This window comes from Anopheles coluzzii, chromosome 3 (genome assembly GCF_943734685.1).
Source record: "Anopheles coluzzii chromosome 3, AcolN3, whole genome shotgun sequence".
NCBI classification, from domain to species: Eukaryota; Metazoa; Arthropoda; class Insecta; order Diptera; family Culicidae; genus Anopheles; species Anopheles coluzzii.
This window is the reverse complement of record NC_064671.1, coordinates 91,116,262-91,138,041: the sequence shown is the minus strand read 5'-3', so window position 1 is coordinate 91,138,041 and position 21,780 is coordinate 91,116,262. Positions and strand designations below refer to the sequence as shown.

The 21,780-nt window shown below is 44.0% G+C and overlaps 2 protein-coding genes across 7 annotated transcripts in view; both read left to right on the top strand.

Moving 5' to 3' along the window:
• Nucleotides 1–21,780, top strand: part of LOC120959642 (calcium-transporting ATPase type 2C member 1) — a 54,769-nt gene that overhangs the window by 23,346 nt on the left and 9,643 nt on the right. For all 5 annotated transcript variants that reach the window (XM_040383209.2, XM_040383205.2, XM_040383206.2 and 2 more), the window contains 4 exons: nucleotides 20,522–20,795; nucleotides 20,880–21,036; nucleotides 21,102–21,369; nucleotides 21,449–21,686. In XM_040383209.2, the coding sequence (XP_040239143.1) occupies nucleotides 20,585–20,795; nucleotides 20,880–21,036; nucleotides 21,102–21,369; nucleotides 21,449–21,686 (874 nt within the window). In that variant the 5' untranslated portion in view covers nucleotides 20,522–20,584. The remainder of the gene's footprint in view (nucleotides 1–20,521; nucleotides 20,796–20,879; nucleotides 21,037–21,101; nucleotides 21,370–21,448; nucleotides 21,687–21,780) is intronic.
• LOC120959644 (carbohydrate sulfotransferase 12-like) lies at nucleotides 664–2,103 on the top strand. Of its 2 annotated transcripts, none has more exons than XM_040383212.2 (2): nucleotides 664–1,200; nucleotides 1,524–2,103. In XM_040383212.2, the coding sequence occupies exons 1-2, from the start codon at nucleotides 895–897 to the stop codon at nucleotides 1,968–1,970; spliced, it is 753 nt and encodes a 250-aa protein (XP_040239146.2). In that variant the 5' UTR covers nucleotides 664–894; the 3' UTR covers nucleotides 1,971–2,103. The 2 variants fall into 2 exon arrangements, with proteins under 2 accessions (XP_040239146.2, XP_040239145.2); XM_040383211.2 differs by having other exon boundaries at nucleotides 665–1,200; nucleotides 1,521–2,103.

Below are 21,780 nucleotides of genomic sequence, written 5' to 3'. Positions count from 1 at the left end.
TTTGACGGCCGTCGGAAACGGCCACGAACCGGTCTTGTCAGTGTTGTCCCGGGACGTAGTGAAGAAGCATCGCATACCAACACGCTCTTTCGCTCTTTCGTTCGCTTCCTGCGCGATCGCGTGCACTTTTGGGAGATTCCAAAAGCGCGCTCTTGCTTTTGGGGAAGTGCTCGATGGGAACGTCTTCTGCCCGACGCCGTGGCAGTAGCATCGCAGTTCCTAACCGGCAGGTTACCGTGGGCAGTGTGGTGCGATGGTCGGTGGCAGGATTTCTGGTGACTTGTGCAATACTGGTGCTAGTGCTACCATGGCCCCTGCCCTACGAACAGTCGATCGAGCAGATCATGCAGGACCGTGCGCAACATCTGCTGGAACAGTGTGAAACGATCCGTGCGCTCGGCAATCTGACCACGTCGAATCCGCGCACGTCCCGGCCCAACTATCTGTACAGTAGGTGACCGCTAACTGAGAGGTAAACAAGCTCCAGTTAACGAACAATGTTCGCTAACTGGAGTGACGTTTCTATGGATTGATTGTTTTGATTGGCGTGGGCTGGAATAAACATACCAAACTTTTTTTCATTTATGTTGATATAAAGTATAGTAATTCGTGTAATAACATAAATTAATAGCAAACGTAGGTGAAAGACCCTAAATTTCTTTGAAAAATGCATATTTGCGACAAATTTCTCTTCATGAGATTCCGGATGTTTCATGTTTTGACGTTTAAGTGTTCGTTAACTGAGAATCACTCCAGTTAGCGAACCTCCAGTTAAAAAGCACTCCAGTTAAAACACATCCAGTTAGCGGTCACCTACTGTACTTCAACTACTTCTACCAACCGCAGCACCAGCTACTGTGGTGTTCCATCAGCAAGGTTGCCTCCAGCAGCTGGATGTATCAGTTCAACCGGTGGGCGGGCGTGCCGCGCGAAAAGATCGACAGCGTGGCCCACGACATGAAGGGGCTGACGCGCATGTACTATCCCGTCCCGACACGTGCCGACGTGGAGCGGATGAAGCAGAACGTGGAACCACCGGTGGTGACGCGGTTTCTGCTCGTGCGTGATCCGTTCGATCGGTTCGTGAGCGCGTACGAAGATCTGATCGTTCGACCGCAGAGCGATAACTATCGCAACCTGCGGCGGTTCATCTTTCGGGAAGTTTATGGGGCGGATACTCCCCCAGGCAGTAACAACGAGGTACGGACTAATGGTTTGGTTTATGAGCCCGCCGTGTTTTCGCATTTTTAGCGTGAAGTTGTTCGAAGTTCGAACCAATTAATCGATCGAAGTGGAAGGAGGTTAAAGCTACACACAAAATAGCTGACCGGTGTCCATTTCATCAACAACAACTTCCCGTTGTGTCCGTGGGTCATTACAACACACGGAACGCGGAACGGGGTATTGGTGCAAAATGTACTGACGAATGTCTTTTATTCCATGTGGTGCGTGCGGTGTGTGGAACGACCCCGTTCTGTATGTTTTTTTCTGGATTTGATTTTTCCGTCCACTTTGGACAGAAGAATGGCACCTCCGGTGACGACTGCCCCGTGCCGAGCTTTAGCGACTTCACCGAGTTCGTACTGCGGCGCCCGAACGTGCTGGATCCACACTGGAACACTTACTACAATCTGTGCGATCCCTGCTTTCTCGAGCCGACCGTCATCGTCAAGCTGGAAACGTACGATCGGGACGTAGCGCACATTCTCCGGCTGGCGAACGTGTCGAGCGACGCGGATAATTATGATAATGCTGCCGGCCAGTTCGAGGGATACCGGCTGAATGTTAATCATCATCGAGGCAGCCCCGGTGGCAACGGTCGGGCACAACGGAACTCCACCACCACGGTGGATCGACTGGCGGAACTGACGGAGGCCCAGTTCGAGCGGCTGTACCGGCGGTACGAGCTAGATTTTCGATTGTTTCAGTACGACGCCAGTCATTACTTTGCACTGTACAGGACTGATTAAGAAGAGGCAGCATTAACGTCAGTCAGAAACTGTGATGTTTTTATGTGTGTGGTTAGCTTATCTGGTAGCTTTATCTTATTAGACTTTTCTGTGGAATAAATTAAACTGTGGACAAAAAAGCGTCCCCCGGTCATTTACTATCTTTTACTTTATCAAATGGAGATTGTATCGGTGGTGGTGGTGTGGTCAGTGTTGTATGTTGCACGGTATGTTTCACATGAATGTGTTAAACATCCATTATGTAGTGACTTCCTCCTCTTGCAAGTTTCAGCATGACAAACCCGTGCTTAGCCATCTATGAGAGCTATTCTTTTTCTTGACATGACTTGCCAGCTGTTCATAGTCATGCTTTTAACACCTATTTTTGTCACAAATACTTTGTTATATCTGTCTTATTTATAGCTCAAAGTATAGCTCAAAAGCCTTCTTGAGCGAATTAAACTCACAACGTATCGTATGTTACACACAGCTCTCTGGCACGGCCCTATGGAGCATCTTACTCCATTGCGGACAAAAGTAAGGGGTAATGAATCTGTAACTATGGCACACTTTCTCTTCCCTTTCTAGTACAGTCAACTGTACGTCATAAATGCTCCTCTCCAGTAAACAATAAATAAACTTTGCTTAATGATTCTTGTTTGTAGCGTTTTAAGAAATGAAACATCTACCCACTTCTCAGCTTCTCTCGTAACTATATAGACAAAGAATGAATCTCAAAAAGCAATTGTAGTAAGAGAGAAAAAAGGCGCAGGAAAAACACTTTCCGTTGGCAAAGTTTTTCAAGCGCTCCGATTATCAAGGCCCGGTGTTTAGCTTTCCTTTGTGCTTCGCTTGAAACACGGCACTCATTCACTGTGTCGCTCGCTATTGTTCCAACCGGGAACTTGAGAATCGTTTCCATGCATGACAATCACCAGCCAGCCTCTCTATCAGCACATCCGCGTCCTTGGAAGGCAGGAAGGAAACATCGCTGGCGTTCAGACGCTGGTTGCCTTTGCACAAATCCCTTGAAATGCAAATTGGTGCGGAAAAATTGTCAAAGCGCCCCGTTCCTGTCGGAAGACGTAGACCACGTGCCTAGCGTGGATTGTTGGGTGGTGGTAAGGTGTGGTTCATTTCAAATATGGAAGGGATTTGCAAATATGAGACGGATTAGTCGCAGACCGGCATTCAGGCACGGCAGCACGGTTCGGCTCGTAACCCTTGAAGTATTTGCATACAAAATTACGCTACGAAACGTTCCATGTAGCATATATATATATATATGTATAGAAATTGTAGAAATGTACACAAATCGTTAATATTGAGAGCTTAAAGCATTCAAAAATATCAAAACATTCATTGCTTAACCGGTTTTGTGATCAAAACATCCTACACATTATGATATACGGCGTCATTAATATTCCTTTCGGCAAGACTATTCAAATGCTCCCCGCAACTGTCAAATCTTCTACATCTCCATTTCATTATGTATTTGTGGTGGTATTAATAATTTCCATTCATCTTTGAACCGGCGGCGGCGGCAGAGCCAAGCATCCAACAGCCTAGCTGCCGATTATGCAAATGCTTCTTCTCGCACGTTCGTTAAACAAAACCGTCAGCGATAATTGAAGGTCCAACGATGCGATAAAGCAATAGCAAACACTTCCCAGCATTTTTGGGAGAGTATTGATTGAGCGTTATTGCTTTCCGTGTTGACGTAGTAAATGATGTTTCCTACCTATGAGAAAGCTAAAACAAAAACTCATCACTCCCATTGCGGTCTTTTTGGTGTAATTTCAGTTATTCACTTCAAAGCTGCTCATGGAGCATGCCGGTATGGAGAAATGCATTGCCACGCTAAGCCGGAATGAATTTAGCAGTCAGCTGGAATCCAGTAATGCATGGAATTTGCACATGGAATATGCACGTTACAGCAAACCAGAGCAAAATCCATCATCTCATCGTCGTTTAGTTAAACATCCACACACCTCCGCAGCACAGTTTTGTGATGCATGTAGTATTCTGGCTGGCTGACCAGGTTCGTTTGGAAACAGTTGTCCGAAGTCGGTTGAAGACTTTCATAGCTGCAGGAGCTGCTCTCCGTCCATCCGAACGGGGATGGACTGCATGAGCGTGAATAGTTTCCATTTGTTTGGTTTGGTACGACGAAATAAACAACCGTCCAAGCGCATCCCGGGATGCACCTATGCACCTTTGAACGAGCAGTGTTGGCGATGTGATTTTATTATGTCATGATGGTCGGGAAAATGTGGGAAAACCATTTTCAACAAAGTTCTTGCGCATGAGTTGTTAAAAGGGAACATTCTTCATTCTTCACCAGGATGATGATGGAGCGGTATGGGAGATAGTTTCACCTACTGTTTCCATTGTGTTGGCCCTTGCCATGTAGTTGTACACATCTGAGCAGGATGATGCCTGGTTTGAGATCAAATAGATTTTGTTAAGTAAGTTACAGTAGTAAATGTAGTAATATTTCCCAATATGAATTAAAATATGCAATTAAATAAAGAACAAACAATTTATTTTACCCTTTCTACACGAACCCTCGTTTGCACTCTCGATAGAAGTGGGAAAACATACAACGACCTGGAAAAATGCGCCATTGCTCACGGCGAATTCCCCTGAAAGCCGGTTGCCTTGCCGTGCTTCATCGATGCAATCAATTTTTGTCCTTTTCGATGCTTCCACCGATGGTCGGTTGCGCGGGCATCATCAAGCTTGAAAAGTTGAGAATTGAATTCAAACTACCTCACAACACACCAGCGGTACGGGCCTGTTTTTTTCTTCTCGTTTTACTACTTCCCCTCTGGCGTTGAATGGCACAGGGGCATATCGGCAAGCTCCAAGCTCTCCGAATGGAGCTGTGATCACTTTGCAAAAGCTGTTTTTTTTAACTTTGCTAAAGCATTGGACACAGTTTTATGTGATGGTTGTTGCGGGCAGATTGAGTGAGTGAAAACGGCAAAAGCAACAGCCAAACCGATGAATTCGGCACGGAACGTAAAATGACTACTGTGTAAAGAAAGAAGACGAACAAAAAAGATAGAACAGTTGTTCATTTCCCTGTCCCCAGTTGTTGTGGTGTTTGTTTTTGCTTTTCATCCTGATCCGATTGATGTCGTTCGTTTCCATGTTTTACTTGTCTAACAACGTTGGTCAAACGATCGAAGCTGTTCAAGGACAGTTTGCTTTTTTTGCAGTGTTTGTTTTATAATGACATTTCTGACGGAATTCTTTAAAAATAACACGCAAGCATCATTGGTCGCTTGACTTTATTTCTTGAATGGAATGGATGTGAGCTTTTTGTTTTAATATGTAGTATTCTGTATCGTGTTGTAGTCCAAGTTGACATTTCGTGCTAGTTTTAGAACAACATTAGGAAAGTTGTTGTGAAGTTATCACCGTATCAAAGTTTGCAAGTGACATCTCGTTTCAGCTAGAACCATTTGACTCATAACAATCCTACACAGCACGCTACAACTTTGATTTGAAATAAGTTTTCTGTCACGCTTTTACGTGTAAAACGCGTCGCTCCATTAAAAATAGAACAAAAACACACACACATCATCATCAACAGCTCCGGGGCGGGCGTTGGATGCCTGTGGTCTATTATTACGATCAGCAATTTCAACCGATGACAGCTAATCATGGCGTGTTGGTTGGCAAAGTTATCTCGAACCAGTTCTCGAGTGCTCGGGGACCAGGGGACGTTGATGTTCTGCCCCATCCAACGCAACAATCCAACAATGACCCGAATGTTCATGTGACTCAAATACGCTTCGGTTCACCATTTAATCGTTCCACATGGGTGAAGAGCTTTTCCGTTTGCTGCGTTCTTGATACAAAAGACCTCCCCTCGTTGGTTTGTGTGTGCTGTTTCATAGAATAGAAAACACCTTTCAACGGGGGTGTGAAAGTGAAGAAATGTTGCACCAACCATTTCTTATCATTACGTTCGCGAACTTTCACACAACGCACAACTGTGTGTGTGTGTGTGACGAGCTGAAAAACGATCGTCAAGTGGATAACGAGCACCACGATGGTTGGGCTCCCTGCTGTTGAACGGAAGTCGAAACAGTTGGTGTTTGTGTATTTTTTATTGCTGCGCATTTATAACTCCGCCTGAAGTTGTGTTATATAAAGTGCTTGTTCGCTTGATATCAATGTGTCACAAGAGTTTGGAGACATAGAACATTTTTGTGTTCTCTGGAAGCTTCCCATCCTGTAAGTGACAGGGTTTGTGTGTCATGATAGTCTGTTGCGCTTGTTTGTATTTTAAATATGATGAAGCGCTCGTTAGAATTAAGTGGTTGATATTGCTTGAACAGTATTAATTGTCTCAGTATCTGTAGCAGATGTCGTAAAGCACCCATGAACCTCACCAAAGTAACCGTCAAAGGGGGAGACTATTGATTTGCTACTTAATGATATGAATGATTAATTAACAGCGCTTATGAAAATTTTGATTAGACATTGTTCTAAGAAACATGCTTCATCTTGACTCATTAGTTAGTTTTGACATGCGATGAAGGAATATTAAAACTTTAACATGAATGGCTTTATTTAACCGAGCGTACTTTGTTCAACTCTACACGTCTACAATACTTAAAATAATACTTATCATCATAAAGCGAAACTTTTAATCAACCAACCTACCGTGCTCTGCATTAACAAAATCCCATTTCGGAAATTGTAAAACTCATAAAGAATGTAAATTGAATCTTACCACGTTAGCAAAATGGATTTCTCCTCCTTACGATGGTGGACGACGCCGTCGTCATAAAGAAAATCGATTTCCGTCCCGCGCTAGATTTCTTCTGCCCCTTCTGGCCCCTTCGGCCTTCTGGTGAGCCTTTGGAGGCTTCAACAATGCCAGACGGGATTTTTCATCCCATTTAATTATTCAGTTTGCATTTAAGCACAAGTGTGGTCCTTCCGGTGAACATTTGGATGCAAATGAGTTACCTTGTTGAGATTTTCGATCGAACTGATCGTTCAAGCAGTATTGATCATAGCTGAAGTTTTTCATACGAAACCATAGCGTCTGCAAGTCTGCGGATAAATCTACTCACACACACTCTTCTCTAAGGTAGGGTACAAAGTTTGTGCGAAGAATCGATTCGCTCTCTACTTTGTTTTGCGCTAGTGGGTTTTGTTGAGGTAATGATGCGTTCAAAAGCTACCCATTTCTCGCTGTACCTCGCTGTAATCTGAGAAATGAGTAACGTATTGATTACGTGTATTCGCAATGTGACTACACCAACTGTGGCAGTACATTTCGCTTCATCATCATCATCCTCTCCCACCGTCGCAAGGAAAAATGGTGATGATATGCCTTTTTCCCGGGGTGTGTGCTGTGGTGTACCAGTGCAGTTCATTTGTTTCGCACAGGGAGATCTCCTACGTTAGCTGCCTAATGAGGTGTGAAGCAAAAGTATTATTACCATTCGAACCAGCCATTGCTCGTCAAATATCGAGCGGTTAGCTAGCACAAGCTGTGCTTTGATCCAAGAACGAGGGATCAAATAGCACAATAGATGGGATATTTGTACTTATGCAATTACGCACGCTTCGGCGCCGGTATCGGATACGACGAGGAGATGGTATTGATCGATAATCAATTTCATTTTTAATATCCCTTATCTGGATTTGTGTATTAAAGCACAACTTTACACCTTGCACGTGCAAAAATGTTCCTTTTTTGCGATATTGTGTTACAACCATAACGGCACCTGGCTGCGCATAATAACCTTCTACTGGCTCAAATTGTTTCCCAGCAAGAAGCAACGGAAACTTGCGTGAACGGTGCGATTCTAAGTGCTGGTTCATGCTAGTGTGGAATCACGTTTCTGTGCCAAAAAGAGGGTAATTGAAATTTGATAGCGCTATTTTACCACATGCATCATGGAAGCAGCATTTTGTTCTTCTTGTGCTTGTTGTTGTTATTGTGCCGAAGCTTGGATTTCGATTTTGGTTTGCGTTTATTAAATTCCCAATCGGTTCGATTACATTATTGTTATGGTGGCGAATAGGAAAAACAATCACATAAAATTCCCATGCAAAACTGACCTAGGGTCGAATGTGTTATTTGGGTTACTTGCAACGATAAGCGGACGTTCGTTCGCGACTGTACCGAGCGATAACAGAAAGAAGTGCATTGAATTGAGAAGATTTCTTTTGCCGCATTTTTGTGTCATTGTGTAAGCTAACGTGTTTTGATGCTGCTGGGCTCGCTTTTTCAAAAATATCTTCAATCACGTCTAGATTCTGTGCCACTTATATGGCGAATGTCGACTATGTCGACGTTGACCTTTGCAGAATCAATACTTATCGTCAAAGGTACACAACGTAGGCGATCCTTTCAGGCACGATGTTAAAAGAATATTTCTCATCAAACAGGGATTACATCTTTTATGTGACACGTTGCTATAGGACTTCATTTAATTGCTCATCGTTCGATGAGCAACGTATGACGGCGGCATTTCCAACATTCACCTACGTTTTCAATTGAAAAGACGATGATTAAGAAGACTTGGCAGTACAGGATGCAATATTTTCGAAAGCATGATTACTTCCTGCGGTCTTTCCGCATATAAAATGTCCCACGTTTCCATCAATTCAGCTTAAAATCTAGCCTCGAATATAATGACATTCCATGCGAAATTCTCGAGAACTGTTTGCCCAGCGCTTGTTTGTTACATGAAATCTAATTTCAATCGTCCTCGGTAAAATCATTCACATCGGACAGTGTTCTTTCTCTTGGACTGTGCCTTGTATGGAATGTTTTTGATCGACGTGGTAAAAAAATCTCTCCGCACCGTCCGCACGTGAATCTAATAAAATATTCAAATGAGATCCCTTCTTCAGTTTGTCCCTGTCAGAGGGAAAGTGCTTTTTCGTTCCTTTTTTTGTGTGTGTGCGGCTCATCTCGTCACGATTGAACCGTTCCCAAAATCATGCTATAGGAAGGTTAGATAATCGAGTAGCTTTACACGCTGTCGGTACAATTTGTGCCTAAATGAGATGACAAATTGGCGCCTTCGGGTAGGGGCAGGTTGATAATTTTCTTCTGGGTTGATAAAGCTGCTGTACGAACTGCAGTAAGTACAGAAGCGCCAACTCGATGAAACGAACATGTAAAGGAAACATAATAAGTAGAAGGAAAAGGGAAAATTACACCTAATTCTAGTTCCCTGTGATGAGATGTCAGCATCTATGCACTCAATTTAGCAGCCCATATATGCCCGGGGAGCCGTTGCTTTACCGCAACTCGCAGTTTGACTCTAACCGACATTCTTGTGTGACGAAAAAAAGTAAAACACGCTCAGGTTAACTTCATTTCCAGTTTGAAATTTCACCATGCACTAGTGTAGAAAAAGGTCGCAGGACTGTTGAAGTTGGAGTTCTGTGCAGATGAGACGAGAAGGCGAACCCCGAACGTTGACATCTGTTCTCGCTGAATGAAGGTAATGAAATATGTGTATGCCCTTGGTGACAACCAACAGGTGCGCGCCACCACACCATTAGACGTTCTTGCCATCGAGTTTTTCCCTCTGTGTCTTCCCGTGCCCACCGTACGCTGGGTGAAAAGGAGCGTTTCCCTTCAGCGGCAGCTTAGTTCGTTAAGGTGCCGTCGAATTATGCTGACGATGGTATCTGCGAAAATCCGAAGCGTCAGTCAGAACTGCACGCCGTGAGTTAGTGTAGGGAGCTCAATGTTTGAGGTTAGGGTCGTGCTTCTCAAACACGTATCTTGTCGTATTGCTTCATAAGCCCTCTCGCCCGAGCTCTTACAGCTACCTGGTAAAGTCATGAAGTTGGCAGTTTCGGAAGGGAAAGAGACCAAAACGGAACGGCAGTGCCCATAGTAATCCATCAGAATTTCGGAAAGCGACGGTAGCATCCGCTCCAGCATTACCTGCTAACGACGCGCAGCACCTTTAAAAGCCCGGAGGCGTACAAGGATAAAAGGAAAACATTAAAGATACTGACGGGGGTTGCAAACGATATCAATCTCTCGTGTACCCGGTGTGTATCCCACTCCATATGCAGCATCCTTGTGTGAGGGGGTTAGGTTGCCAACCGATGGATTTATTCCTTCCAACATATCTGCTTTATCAGTATTTCTAGTAGCGGTAGTTGGTTCTATGGTTCTATATCTACAAAAAGCAGACTTGTTCCAGTAAGCTATGTATGTGTTTAGCTTCGTTAAGCTTACAGTAGATTTGCTATAACTATCAGGTTACCGTTTGACAGTCGACATGTTTTCCAGAAATGTACGACCATCGCAAAGAAGTCTCCACCGTAGCAGTTGAATTCGCTGCCGATGGGTTAAATTCTTCGCCAAACTTCAAAAGATCATCATCATTGCCTATAAATCTCAAAACAACAGATTATCTGAAGTCATACTCCAAAACCCCCAACAACATGGCGGTGAAACACTCAATATGAAGGTTTTTGTGGGAAACCGGAAAGCTCATCAGGTACAGCCTCCTTCCCACTCGTTTCTCTGTGCAAATCTACTCCAAGGTCTCCCGCATGGCAAGCGGATTTGAAGCACCTTCCTCCGAACCGTCTGTCTCTCTGTCTGGGGTTGGTGTCTCTCGCTCCCGCACCGTAAGTTGATTGAGATATTTTGCCAACAATTTGAAACCTTCTAAAATTTCTTCCCAGTACCATACTGCCATGGGGAAAGTGGGCAAGCAGCACACAATTCAACCACGTCGACGTGAAAATGTGAAATGGATGGTTCACAACCTTCTGCTCCGAGGCATACGCTGCTCACTGTTGGTGGTGAACTGGAAGCGAAATGGAACAAATCTTTCATCCACCGGAACTTTAATTAAAATATCTTTTTGCCTACCGTGTGCTGCCCCCCTGGAATAGATCCTTCCGATTCCGGCGACGATCCCCTGGCTTCTTTTTTGCTTTGCGATATTATCTTTTCGCCAACTTCCTGCTGCCACAAACCGGTACACAACCACACACTCACACACTAGTCTGTAATGCAAGTTTCAAATGCTACCCGAGTAATCATTTCCATTTTGACTCGAATGCCCGCGAATTCCACTGTTCCCATGCAAATGGTGCCGGGAATTGCAAAATAAACCCTGCGAGAGACATTTACAACTTTTGCACCAGAAATCCTCCCCCAGGGGGTGGAAGGTTCTGTGTGACGCTCTACTCCTGACCTAGGTACAACGAACCAACGGCAATGGTCGACGCCCGCACCGGAAGTCGTACACTCATATTTCTGCGAAGATTATCTAGTGAAAAAAACAGCTTCCCGTGGTTGAGTTTTCTTTTTCGTCCTCAGCTGGTAGGACTCCTATTTCCTGCAGTCTTGTGTCGCCGTGTGTTAAAAAATAGCCGCGGCAGGGATTCATTTACAGGAGCGGGAGTGTACTGGTACGTTCTTTATCGACTTACCGTGCTTCGTTTGCGTTGTAAATCGTGTGTGAAATTATAACAGGAAAGGCAACAGAGAGTTCTGACACAGTGTGGTTAAGTAAAACGGAGCTATGGGGATTGAACAAACAGAAACATATAGCGTGAGGGATTTTTGAATTTTAAAGCCAACACAATAAATGAATGCTTCAATTTGCAAACATATGCTAGGAATGAATCCATTTAAAAGCTTTGTTATTATTCTACTATCCCATTTCCAATAATACATTTAATTATTCCAAATTATTCTACATACCACATGGCATATCTTGTCTAACGCCTAAAAGTATGCATTGATGTGTGTGTAGAAAATCTGTTAGCATACCTTTAGGCGTTTCAAACCTTTAAACCATAGAGGCTCAAATTTGGGCTTATAAATGATTTAACAATTATAACCGCACTATAATTATAAAATTATCCTTAATCTTAAATTGAGTCCCATTTTAAACTGATTCGCTAATCCTCGAGAGTTTCATTGCGATGGTTAATTTTATTTCTTCCCATGCAAGTCAACCCCTAAAAACGTTTACGACATTTTGTGGCACAAATTGCATTCATGTAGTTAAATAAAATGGACTCCCTGAAAGCTCATTTGCAATCGTGCACCCGATGCGACCGTGATCCGTGCGGCAAAAGGGCTTCATTTAATTTAGTAACCACAACTGCAATTACTACAGTTTCATTGCTGTCGTTTCACTATTAAAGTGGGACTGGGAGTAGCAGGACAAAGCGGAAATCGAGTAGCTCACCCTTAATCCCTGCACTTATCCGTCGCCCCTCGCGTTCGTTTTCATCAGGCCTGTTCTTATTACATTTTCATCTCATTTCTTTTTTTGTGCTGCTAGCTTTCTCTCCTCCATGCCTGACGCCTCTCAACTCCTACCATTAAAGTCAGCTTAGTTTTCTCCAGCTTCCGCTTCCCATTTAGTTCGCATTTAATCCTTTATCTCGCCGGTTTCTTCTTGAAGTCAACGTCAGTGATGCCCATTAGCACGCGGGCGGGGCCAGCACAAGGTAACGAGCTGGCAAACAGTGCTTCTTTACCGACTTGAAACAAAACTATTGCTCCGTTGTGGGGCGAGGAAAAGGGCTGGGCTCTACGTGCAACAAAAACTACATCTCGAGCAAACGATAAAAATGTGCAAGACATCCATCAGCTTGGGATCAGCTGCTGCTAACAGCAAGCGGGTAGGGTGGGCTTCCGTTTTCCGCTCGGTGTAGGTGTAGGAAAGAAGGACAGCTTTTCATTTCCAGATGTACACAAAGTTGGTGTTGAGTGGTTGACGACTGAACCGAAAAAGAAAGCAAACATTAAGGGCGTTAAACATTAATTTGTCAGAAAATCAGTGCCAGCTTCAGAATGAGTTTTATTCGCCAGCAAACGAACGCTCACTTCTATAGAAAAGGGTCTTGATTTGTTATAGAACTAATTGATGGTTGATCGTATGTTGTACAGTTTATTATTGAAGTTGAATATTAAATTGTTCTAAATCACTTAAGCTCAGCAGCTGCAGCTACAATATAAATAGCTTTTTCTAATAGCTCATCAACACTCTTCGCATGGAAACCGTATTGTGCAGTACATCCGTTAAACATGGCCAGGAAAAAAGGAAATATCCACCAAACCATTACAGATGCCACTGAAGAAAAAACGGAAACATCCTTAATGACAGAAAACCAAGAGCGAAAAGTGCAACAGGATATGACGTTGCAGAAAACTGGGACGAACCATTGTTTATTGGTGCCCAGACAGGGTGATTGAACGAAAGCTTCGCAGCAGAGATATCATTCAAATGTTCTATTTTTTGCACACTGTAAAAAAACAATCCAACAAAGGTTGTTAGCGAAAGCGGAAAAAGATAAAACATCGAAGGAAAGAAAAGCCAGCCAGCAGCATTAACAATGTTTATTTGTGCGCTTGTGAAAAGCTACCCCGGCGAAAGGACGCTGTGCTGGTGGGAAGGCAAAACTTTCCACCGGCTAGAAAGCTAGCACCAGAAGCATGTGCAAGGCATCGAAAACATAAATTGGATTTGCGCTTTTTCGTACCGCCAGCGGAGGAGCCAGGGGAAGAGCTAGCAGAAAATAAACTTAACAAAAACAACTGGAAGAAACAATTCCTTCAAACCCGCCCTGGCTGGTCTCCTCCAAAAACAACTTCACCCTTAACGAGGATGTTTCCGCTTGGGTTTTTGTTTTATATTTTGGGGGAGGGAGGTATTTTGGGGTGAATTTCTCCAGTTGCAGCACAGTAATTCCCAGTAAAGCGAAAGGAACCGGTTGGTGACGGTTGAACCAACTGATTTGTAGCCAAATGTGTTGTTTCATTTCGTCTCTCGAGAGAGAGACACCCCTCCGAAAAACATCTGTATCTCTGTGAGGCTCCTTAATGTTTTGTTTTTAGTTATCGTGTCTCGCCGGGCATTGTTTGTTCTTTGGCAAATCTTTCCCTATAACAACTTGAATTGAACTTTCTGGTTTGGCGTTCGTCGATGTTTCTCTGCTTTGCGGATGAAGAAATTCAAATTTTTTGGGTTTCCTTTTTTTGATCAATGATTCTGTTTCTTTGGTCGAGAAAATGACACGGAGAGGAAGGGAATGTTCGGTTGTCTGTTTTTAGCGACTTTTCATGTCGTTCGTGTTGAGTTTCTGTGAATATAACCAAGTACAGCTGCAAGTAAGAAGGGTATTCCTGGGATTACTTTTTTTTAAATAAAGGATATTTTTAAATCTCTTCGCAAGTCCAGGCTTTCTCCATCAGACCACAGTCATGTGTTTAATTTTCCTTCTCTAAGCAATTAAAGTAAAACATGTTCCTTCTCTTTGTTCTCTACTGCTGCTACTACAGAACACTACAACAGTAACTTAAATTAAAAACATTCCATTGTGCTGTGGTCTGACTCAGGAAGGAAAGCAGCTTGTTGCTTGTTCGTCGGTGCTGGTTCGGAAAATTATGATAATTGCGTGACTTTTCCCGTTTTCATTTGTTGCCTGTCGGTGTAAACCTTGTGGCAAAATGGATAGAACCTGTAGGGTATTCTTAATTGTTTTAATTCAGTCACGTTTTTCGCCGGTTGTGAGCTTCATTTTCTACGGATGAAATTTTACATTTTAAGTAAAGAAAGTATAATCTTTCCATTAAAATTTTCTTGTATTTTTGTTGAATATTTTCATCCGTCTGATGTGATGGAAACAAAGTATTAATAAGTAACATTAATAATTTGTGCTTGCATGGATTTCCATACAAATCATCTAATCTTTCCATCAATGCTCGAAGCTCCTCAGGGTTGCGTCCTTGTTACTGTGCACACACAACATGATCTCGACGACCGGACACACTGTCGTTGACGATGATGCTCCTGACGATGGTGGTAGCAAGTTTGCATAGGACCACAAGCAAATAGACGTTTCCCGGAAAGTGTAGCCCATGAAAACGTACCAGGAACACAGGCGAGCCATGCGGATGCCGCGGATCCATCCGGTACACAATGAGTCGGAAAAACAAACCCACCGGACGGGACCGGTGGAAAAATACACCCCACACACACACACACACAAAGCTCCACCGGAAAGGGGACGTTGAAAATGAAGGGAAAACAACTGCGGTCACACCTATTTTGTGCCGGGGCAAGATAAAACTTTGTCCTTTTCGACGGGATGGCGAGAGATTCCTTCCCTTCTCCCCCCACGCTCGGGTAAACCGGGTGAGAATTGTTTTGCGCCCGTTCGCCCACTTAAGCTAGCGATACCACCCCGGTCGCTGCCGCCTGATGATGAAGGTGGTAATAGTGTCCGTTTTGGGTGGTTGGGCCAAGCACAAAAAAGGGACGGAAATGTTGCAAACCCTACACTCCACGCCACCAATCTACAGCAAAGGCAAACAACCGGGTTTAGCAAATGGTTTACCCTCACCACCACCTGAGATGGCGAGAGAACAGCATTTGTGTTTGCGAAAGCTGTTTGCGTGAGTCCCTCTCTCGGTGAATCCGTAATTAAAAGGGGTAGACCGGGCGTCCTTTTACTTTAGTGTCTTCGCACGGCAAACCATCTGGAACGCGCGGGTGTATCGCGTTCGACCGATCTGTTGGAAACCCTTGCCCGATGGGGGTTTGCTTTCGAGTCCTTGACCGCAAACGTGCGAACGGATTTATGCTGTCCGATTCAGAGCACTAGCATCATGGCTAGAATCTGTTGGAGCAGTTTCAATGGAATGGAATGTCTGTTTCTCCGGTGTTTGTTAAGATTATAAACGGATCATGCGTTCGGATGTGTCATGTTTCATATTTCGCATTTTCGCTGTTTCCCGGCAGATGGCGCCACTAGACGTAAGTGCCTATTGAATTTTATTTAAAGAGGCAAAGGTTTAGTAAACTATTTATGTTCATTCTTTTTTACTCACTTTAAGGTTGTGAAACTGGACAGAAAGTTGGATCCCACAACTGTCCTCCGTTTGCCACTGTTTGGCCAATTACGAAGAGGTTTAAATCATTTTTCGAACAATTAAATCAGAGCAAGTTGATTTTACGACCATTCGACGCCACCGCCAGCAAATTATTCTTCCGTTTGTGAAAAACTTTGTCTCTATTCGAAAACTTCCAGCCCCACGGTGGATGGACAAATGTGCTGCATGAAAATGCGGATGCGGCATGGTAAACATTCATCCATTTATCATTCCACTAGCTCTCTCTCTATGGCTGTGGAAATAAAGTGTTAATACTGGCTGGAGAGTGAAGCTGAAGTTTATAGGATTTTTAACAACTCGCTGCCAATGCTTTGCTTTGTCAGGCCGCTGCGGCAAAACTCATAAATTTAAGGGCAAAGTGCTGAGCTAAGGATTTTTATAAGCTCGCACCTGTTGACGTGACAATGCATTGCAGGGCTTTAGGGTTGATTTAACCAATGGGTTGCGTACGCTTATGTTTATCCTTCCTTTTGTACTTCATTTTTAAAGATAAGTTGAAATGTTTCACTCGAATAGCACTACCTTACTACCCATCTACAGCGCCCTCTACCGTTTTTGCAATTCATTGCCTCACTGTCTACTAATCACGCTGGGAAAATAACAAGCGAACGTGCGGGACCACTTCACGCTCACGACGACCCGGTTGGGAAAAAATCTTCTCACTGCCTGCCCGCACGGGGCGGACAACACTCGTTCAACTGCCCGGGAGCGTGCAATGAGTTTATCAATTATGCAAACGAACTAACAAGGGCCGGGAGAAAAGCAACTCCCGTACACACGCGGGGGGACAACAACAATCAGGCAACATTTTGCACTCCAGCACCTCTCGGGGTCGTTGACGTGTTTTTGGGTACTGTTTGCCACAAGTTCTTTCCCTCCACGGCACACCCGGGTGGAGAACGTCGGGCAGCTTTAATTCATTTACTCCCGAACCTTCTGCTGCTGGTCAAAAGTTTCATCGAAAGGGGTTTTTGCTCGATCGGTCGCCTGGAAAAGCTGGGTTGGACTTCTTCCTCGCTTCTATCACTTTTGAGCTAGGACAGCAGGAGCACGAGTCACTTTTGGGGATTTCCTGTGAAAAGTTATGCTATCGTGCGGGTTAGAAAATTACTTCATCTTCAAACATGTACATTGCTCTGTATTTCTACCACTACTAAAGGAATTGGTAGTATTCGAAATGATTTTACTTCTATTACTCTAGCTCCACCAGTGCCTAACAGTGTCTGCAGCCCAAACGAAAAGTAATACCTCACCCCGGATGCTGTTTGTGCAAAAGTTCAGTACTCTCTTTCAATTTCACTGCAGAGCGGTTCCTATCTCTAATCCAAACCCTCCATTTTTCACAAAATATCAACATGCAACGTCTTTTGTGTCTTCTGGTACACCACCTTTCTGGCAAGTCATTAGATTGTCTGCTGGTGCTGCTGGTGGTGGTGAAAAAAGCATCGTTATCGCTACCCACACAACAAAACACACCAGCAGGTCCAGCCAGCAGTAGTGTTCGCTTTAGCATACGAGCTTTCATGCGGGCTTATCCGAGACACTCCCCAAAACAAAAGCATCACCGGGCGATGCTGAGGGAAGCTTGGTGGTTGAGGGATTAAATTATAAAAATTTCATTACCCCAACCGCACACGGAAGGTTTGTAGTAGTGTCCTGCTTGTCCTGCTGCTGGGTGGCGATGATTCTGGAAGCTAAATGTTTTTGCTCTTCCACCTTCTGGACCAAAACAGCATTATTGGTAAGGGAAATTAAAGAAAATAAAAACAGCTACCCTTACACAAACGGTGATAACGTTCAGTTTCTCACCCACTCTTCCTTTATTCCGATGGAGGGAAAGCAAAGGAAAGGATGTAATTCATATTTCCATTATTTAAAATGGTGCCACAAAGAGCGGTAGCATGAGCCTTGTTGATGACTTTTCCCACCGTGCCAGACAATGTAGGTCCCCTTGATAGTTTAAACGTTAAAATGGGAAAAATGGCATCTTTGTAAGTAGGAAGCACAAAAGCTATACGAGAGGTAAAGCCAAAAGCAAGAGCAGAGCGCTAGTAAACCGTTTCCCGATAGTAAGGCAACGATTCAACGAAGAACGTTAAAACAAAGTGCGATAAAGCGCCACCCTTCCTTTGCCGTTTTTTCCAATCAACGTGCACACTCAAACCATCTGCACACTTGTGGAGAGGAAAAAATGCAAATCGATCATAGCCCAGCACAACAGCACCTAACCACCCAAAGGATGGTGGTTACGCCGAGGCAATGCACAAAACGGTGATGGATGGAAAAGTCGATTTCATAACGCCATTATTCGATTACCTTCTGCGGTAAATACGGACGTACGAGAGAAAAGTCGTGAAAGTATGCAAATTAATTCGGTTTGTGGCAGGCGTACGAACAAAGCGCTTAAGAGAACGATCAAGGAGAGCGTGTAAAGGATCTATTGTATTGGTTCTTCAATTGCCGTTACAATTATATAGCACAAAGAGAGATTACAATTATATAGCAGTAAGAAGTTTCCAAACAATCGTTAGACGGTTGTAGTGAGCATGAAACATCTTGTCTCGCTAAAGTTGCTCGCTTTAAGAATTTAATCCTTCACATCCCTTCTTGTTCCTGGCTTTAGTTGATAGTAATTGGCCACATTTATATAATCGTGCTTCGCCGCCTCTCTTTCTCCTGCACTTAACCTTGCTAATCCCGGGAGGAATTAAACTTCTTGCCTGTATCGTTTTGTCTCATTAGCAGCAGCCAGAACGCACGCCACACATTACCGGTGTTCCTAATGACGCGGCCCAATTTATGTTTTCCAGGAATCTTAAGCTCCTGTCGTGAACGTGCGTATGACGCACCGCAAGCATAACCCATGTGTGTTTGTGTACCTTTGCCATCGTTTGTCTCTTACCACATACACAGACGGTTTGTTTTGGGAGAAAAGGAATGTTTCTTACTGGAAAATTCTTCATTAAAGACAAAGCAAACATCATCAGGCACGTAGGAAAGACAGTTATAATGCTGTGCAAATAAAATGTATCGTACAAGCAGCAGGATGAATGTCTAGCCCGTTTGAAGGTAAGCTAGACATTGCAATCTTCAATATGGGAAAAAGTGTAAGGTGCGCAATGTGTAAGCATTCATTAAAATGAAATTAATATGATTTACAAGCGTGCATTTCATCTTCATAATGTGTTTAAACATTCGCCTCCTCACTACTCCATCGCAATTAATGCATTTCGACGCATTCATCATCTTCGTATAGTTCATATTTTACCTGACAAATTGCAAAGCAGGATAAGTGTGATATATACCCATCGCACACCACCCATCCTTGGGAGTTAATGTAACCGTTGCGGAATAGTAGTGACAGGGACGGAAATTTGTCGCACACCTCTCTCCAGCGGAATGTGTTTTATTAACTTTCGTCTGCAGGACCGGCACCTCCTGCCATTTCCGCCAGGATCATGTACTTTTTAAAGCTTTCACTGTGAGCATTGCAACGGATACGCTGTCTGCTTACTCTCCTCTGCTGCTGCAAAGAATATGCTAACTTTATCACTATCGAGCGTCGGCAGCTGAGAGTAGAATAGTTTATTCCCACTGGGGAGAAAACAAGTCGTCCCGGTGATCGTTTTCTCTCATGTGCACAGTACATACTTCTGCTGCAGATAGCGATGGAAGTTTTACGGGAAAGTTTTTCCTCCTGCAGTCCGTTGGCATGGGCCGGGCGGAGAGAGTATGGCTAGAAAGTTGAGTTCATATTCTTACCAACGGGGCATATGGGAGGGGAACAACAATCTTAATAAGTGTAACAACGTTTGGGGGGAAAAGTCGATTGCTATTTTATTTATGAAGATACATTTTCGCTAGAATTCAACAACTCCCCTGACAACTAGTTGAGCGTTTAAATGGTAGCAGGGAGCTTTCGAAAGGAAGTTTGATAAAAAAATGCATCGTTTATTGTAAGTTTTCATTTTTCAATTAATATTTCAAACAACTATGGATGTTATATAAAAGGATTATATTTTAGTCGGATTATTTCCAATTTGCTATGTTGAAGGCATACTTGCAGGCGTTTCAATCATATACTCCTGAAAGTATGCACATCATCGAAGTCCGCGTTTGAAAACCTCGATTTATTTTCCAATCTTTTCAACAGCAACGATTCGTCCTAAAGCAACTATCAACGAGTGAAAATGCCGGTAGGAATTTTCAAAACCTTTGCCGCCAAATGCATCGCTATAAACATCCACCCTCGCCAGTCCTGCAATAGAATAATTTAGATTTAATCCCTCTTGAATTGGACCGGAAATAGATATTAAAGAGCGAAAAACTAATCAAGAGCTTTTTTGAGTGATGCTACTGTATGCGTGAATGTGAAAATGCCCAAATCCGATACGATTGATTTTCGGTTTAATTGAGTCCTGCTATTGAACGAGCGCACCTAACGTTCCCTTTTCTGAGATTCCCCAATAATAAACTATGTTTGTTTCAATTGAATCTGATAAATTTTTACTACTCCCCTTGTTGAAATCACATTTGTCAGCATGGTTTTTTATGTATAATATATCCCAACTAACGCACTAACCACATTTACAATAACCAATTACTCATCGGACGTTCTGCTCTGTTTTCCGTTTCGCAGAGCGGTGCAATAGACACCGGAGGAGGTGGAGATACGGCCAACGACACGGACGCGGAAAAGGAAATGCTCCTGTCGACGGCCGAATCGTCGGCCTACTCGGCACAGGAGGTAGCGGCCCGGCTCCGGGTGGACGTTCGCACGGGCCTGCGATGGTCGGAAGCCAACAGTCGCTCCAAGATCGTCGGCTACAACGAGCTCAACGCACTGGACGACGAGCCACCCTGGATGAAGTATGTGCAGCAGTTTAAAAATCCACTGATCCTGCTACTGCTGGGTAAGAGAGAGAGAGGAAATATGAATGCGCCAATGGAATTGGATTATTTACGCATAATTTGTGTTGTCATATCGGTTTTTTTAGGTTCCGCCCTCGTGAGTGCCTGTATGCGACAGTTTGATGATGCAATCAGTATTACCATTGCGATCATTATCGTCGTCACGGTTGCGTTCATCCAAGAGTATCGTTCGGAGAAAAGTTTGGAGGAGCTCAAGAAGCTAGTCCCGCCGGAATGTCACTGGTAAGCTGTTTGCCTTTTAGTACATCGGAACACCTGTGCTCATCGTTTATCGTTTACTCCCTTAGCTTACGGGAAGGTCGGCTGGAGACGTTTCTGGCAAGAAATCTCGTACCGGGCGATATCGTGTACCTCAACGTAGGCGACCGCGTCCCGGCCGACATACGCATCTTCGAGGCGTTCGATCTGTCGATCGACGAGTCAAGCTTTACGGGCGAAACGGAACCGGCACGCAAAAGCGTCGAGGTGGTACTGAACGCCAACAACACCAAGAACCATGCCAGTATGAAAAACATTGCCTTCATGGGCACGCTAGTTAGATGTGGTAATGGAAAGGTACGGTTGTCCTGGAATGTCGCTAACGATATCGGATTTTTAATGCCCCATATTTTTCCTAACCCATCCACCAAAACAGGGTATCGTAGTTAGCACGGCCGAAAACAGCGAGTTCGGCGAGGTCTTTAAAATGATGCAGGCCGAGGAAGCGCCAAAAACGCCGATGCAAAAATCGATGGACATTCTCGGCGCGCAGCTGAGCTTCTACTCGTTCTGCATCATCGGCGCCATCATGCTGCTCGGCTGGATACAGGCCAAACCGCTGGTGGAAATGTTCACCATCAGCGTCAGCTTGGCCGTGGCCGCCATCCCGGAAGGTAGGTGATAAAAGGATAAGTTTCTGCTTCCCCAAGCCTCCGCCCACACTGGATCCGACCGACGCCGCAACTTTCGTTAACCTCCCACGATGAT

Coding starts and splice junctions, on each gene's coding strand:
- LOC120959644 (XM_040383211.2), top strand. CDS start 895: ATGTATCAGTTCAACCGGTGGGCGGGCGTGCCGCGCGAAAAGATCGAC. Junction 1,201..1,520: donor CCCCAGGCAGTAACAACGAG/GTACGGACTAAT, acceptor CACTTTGGACAG/AAGAATGGCACCTCCGGTGA.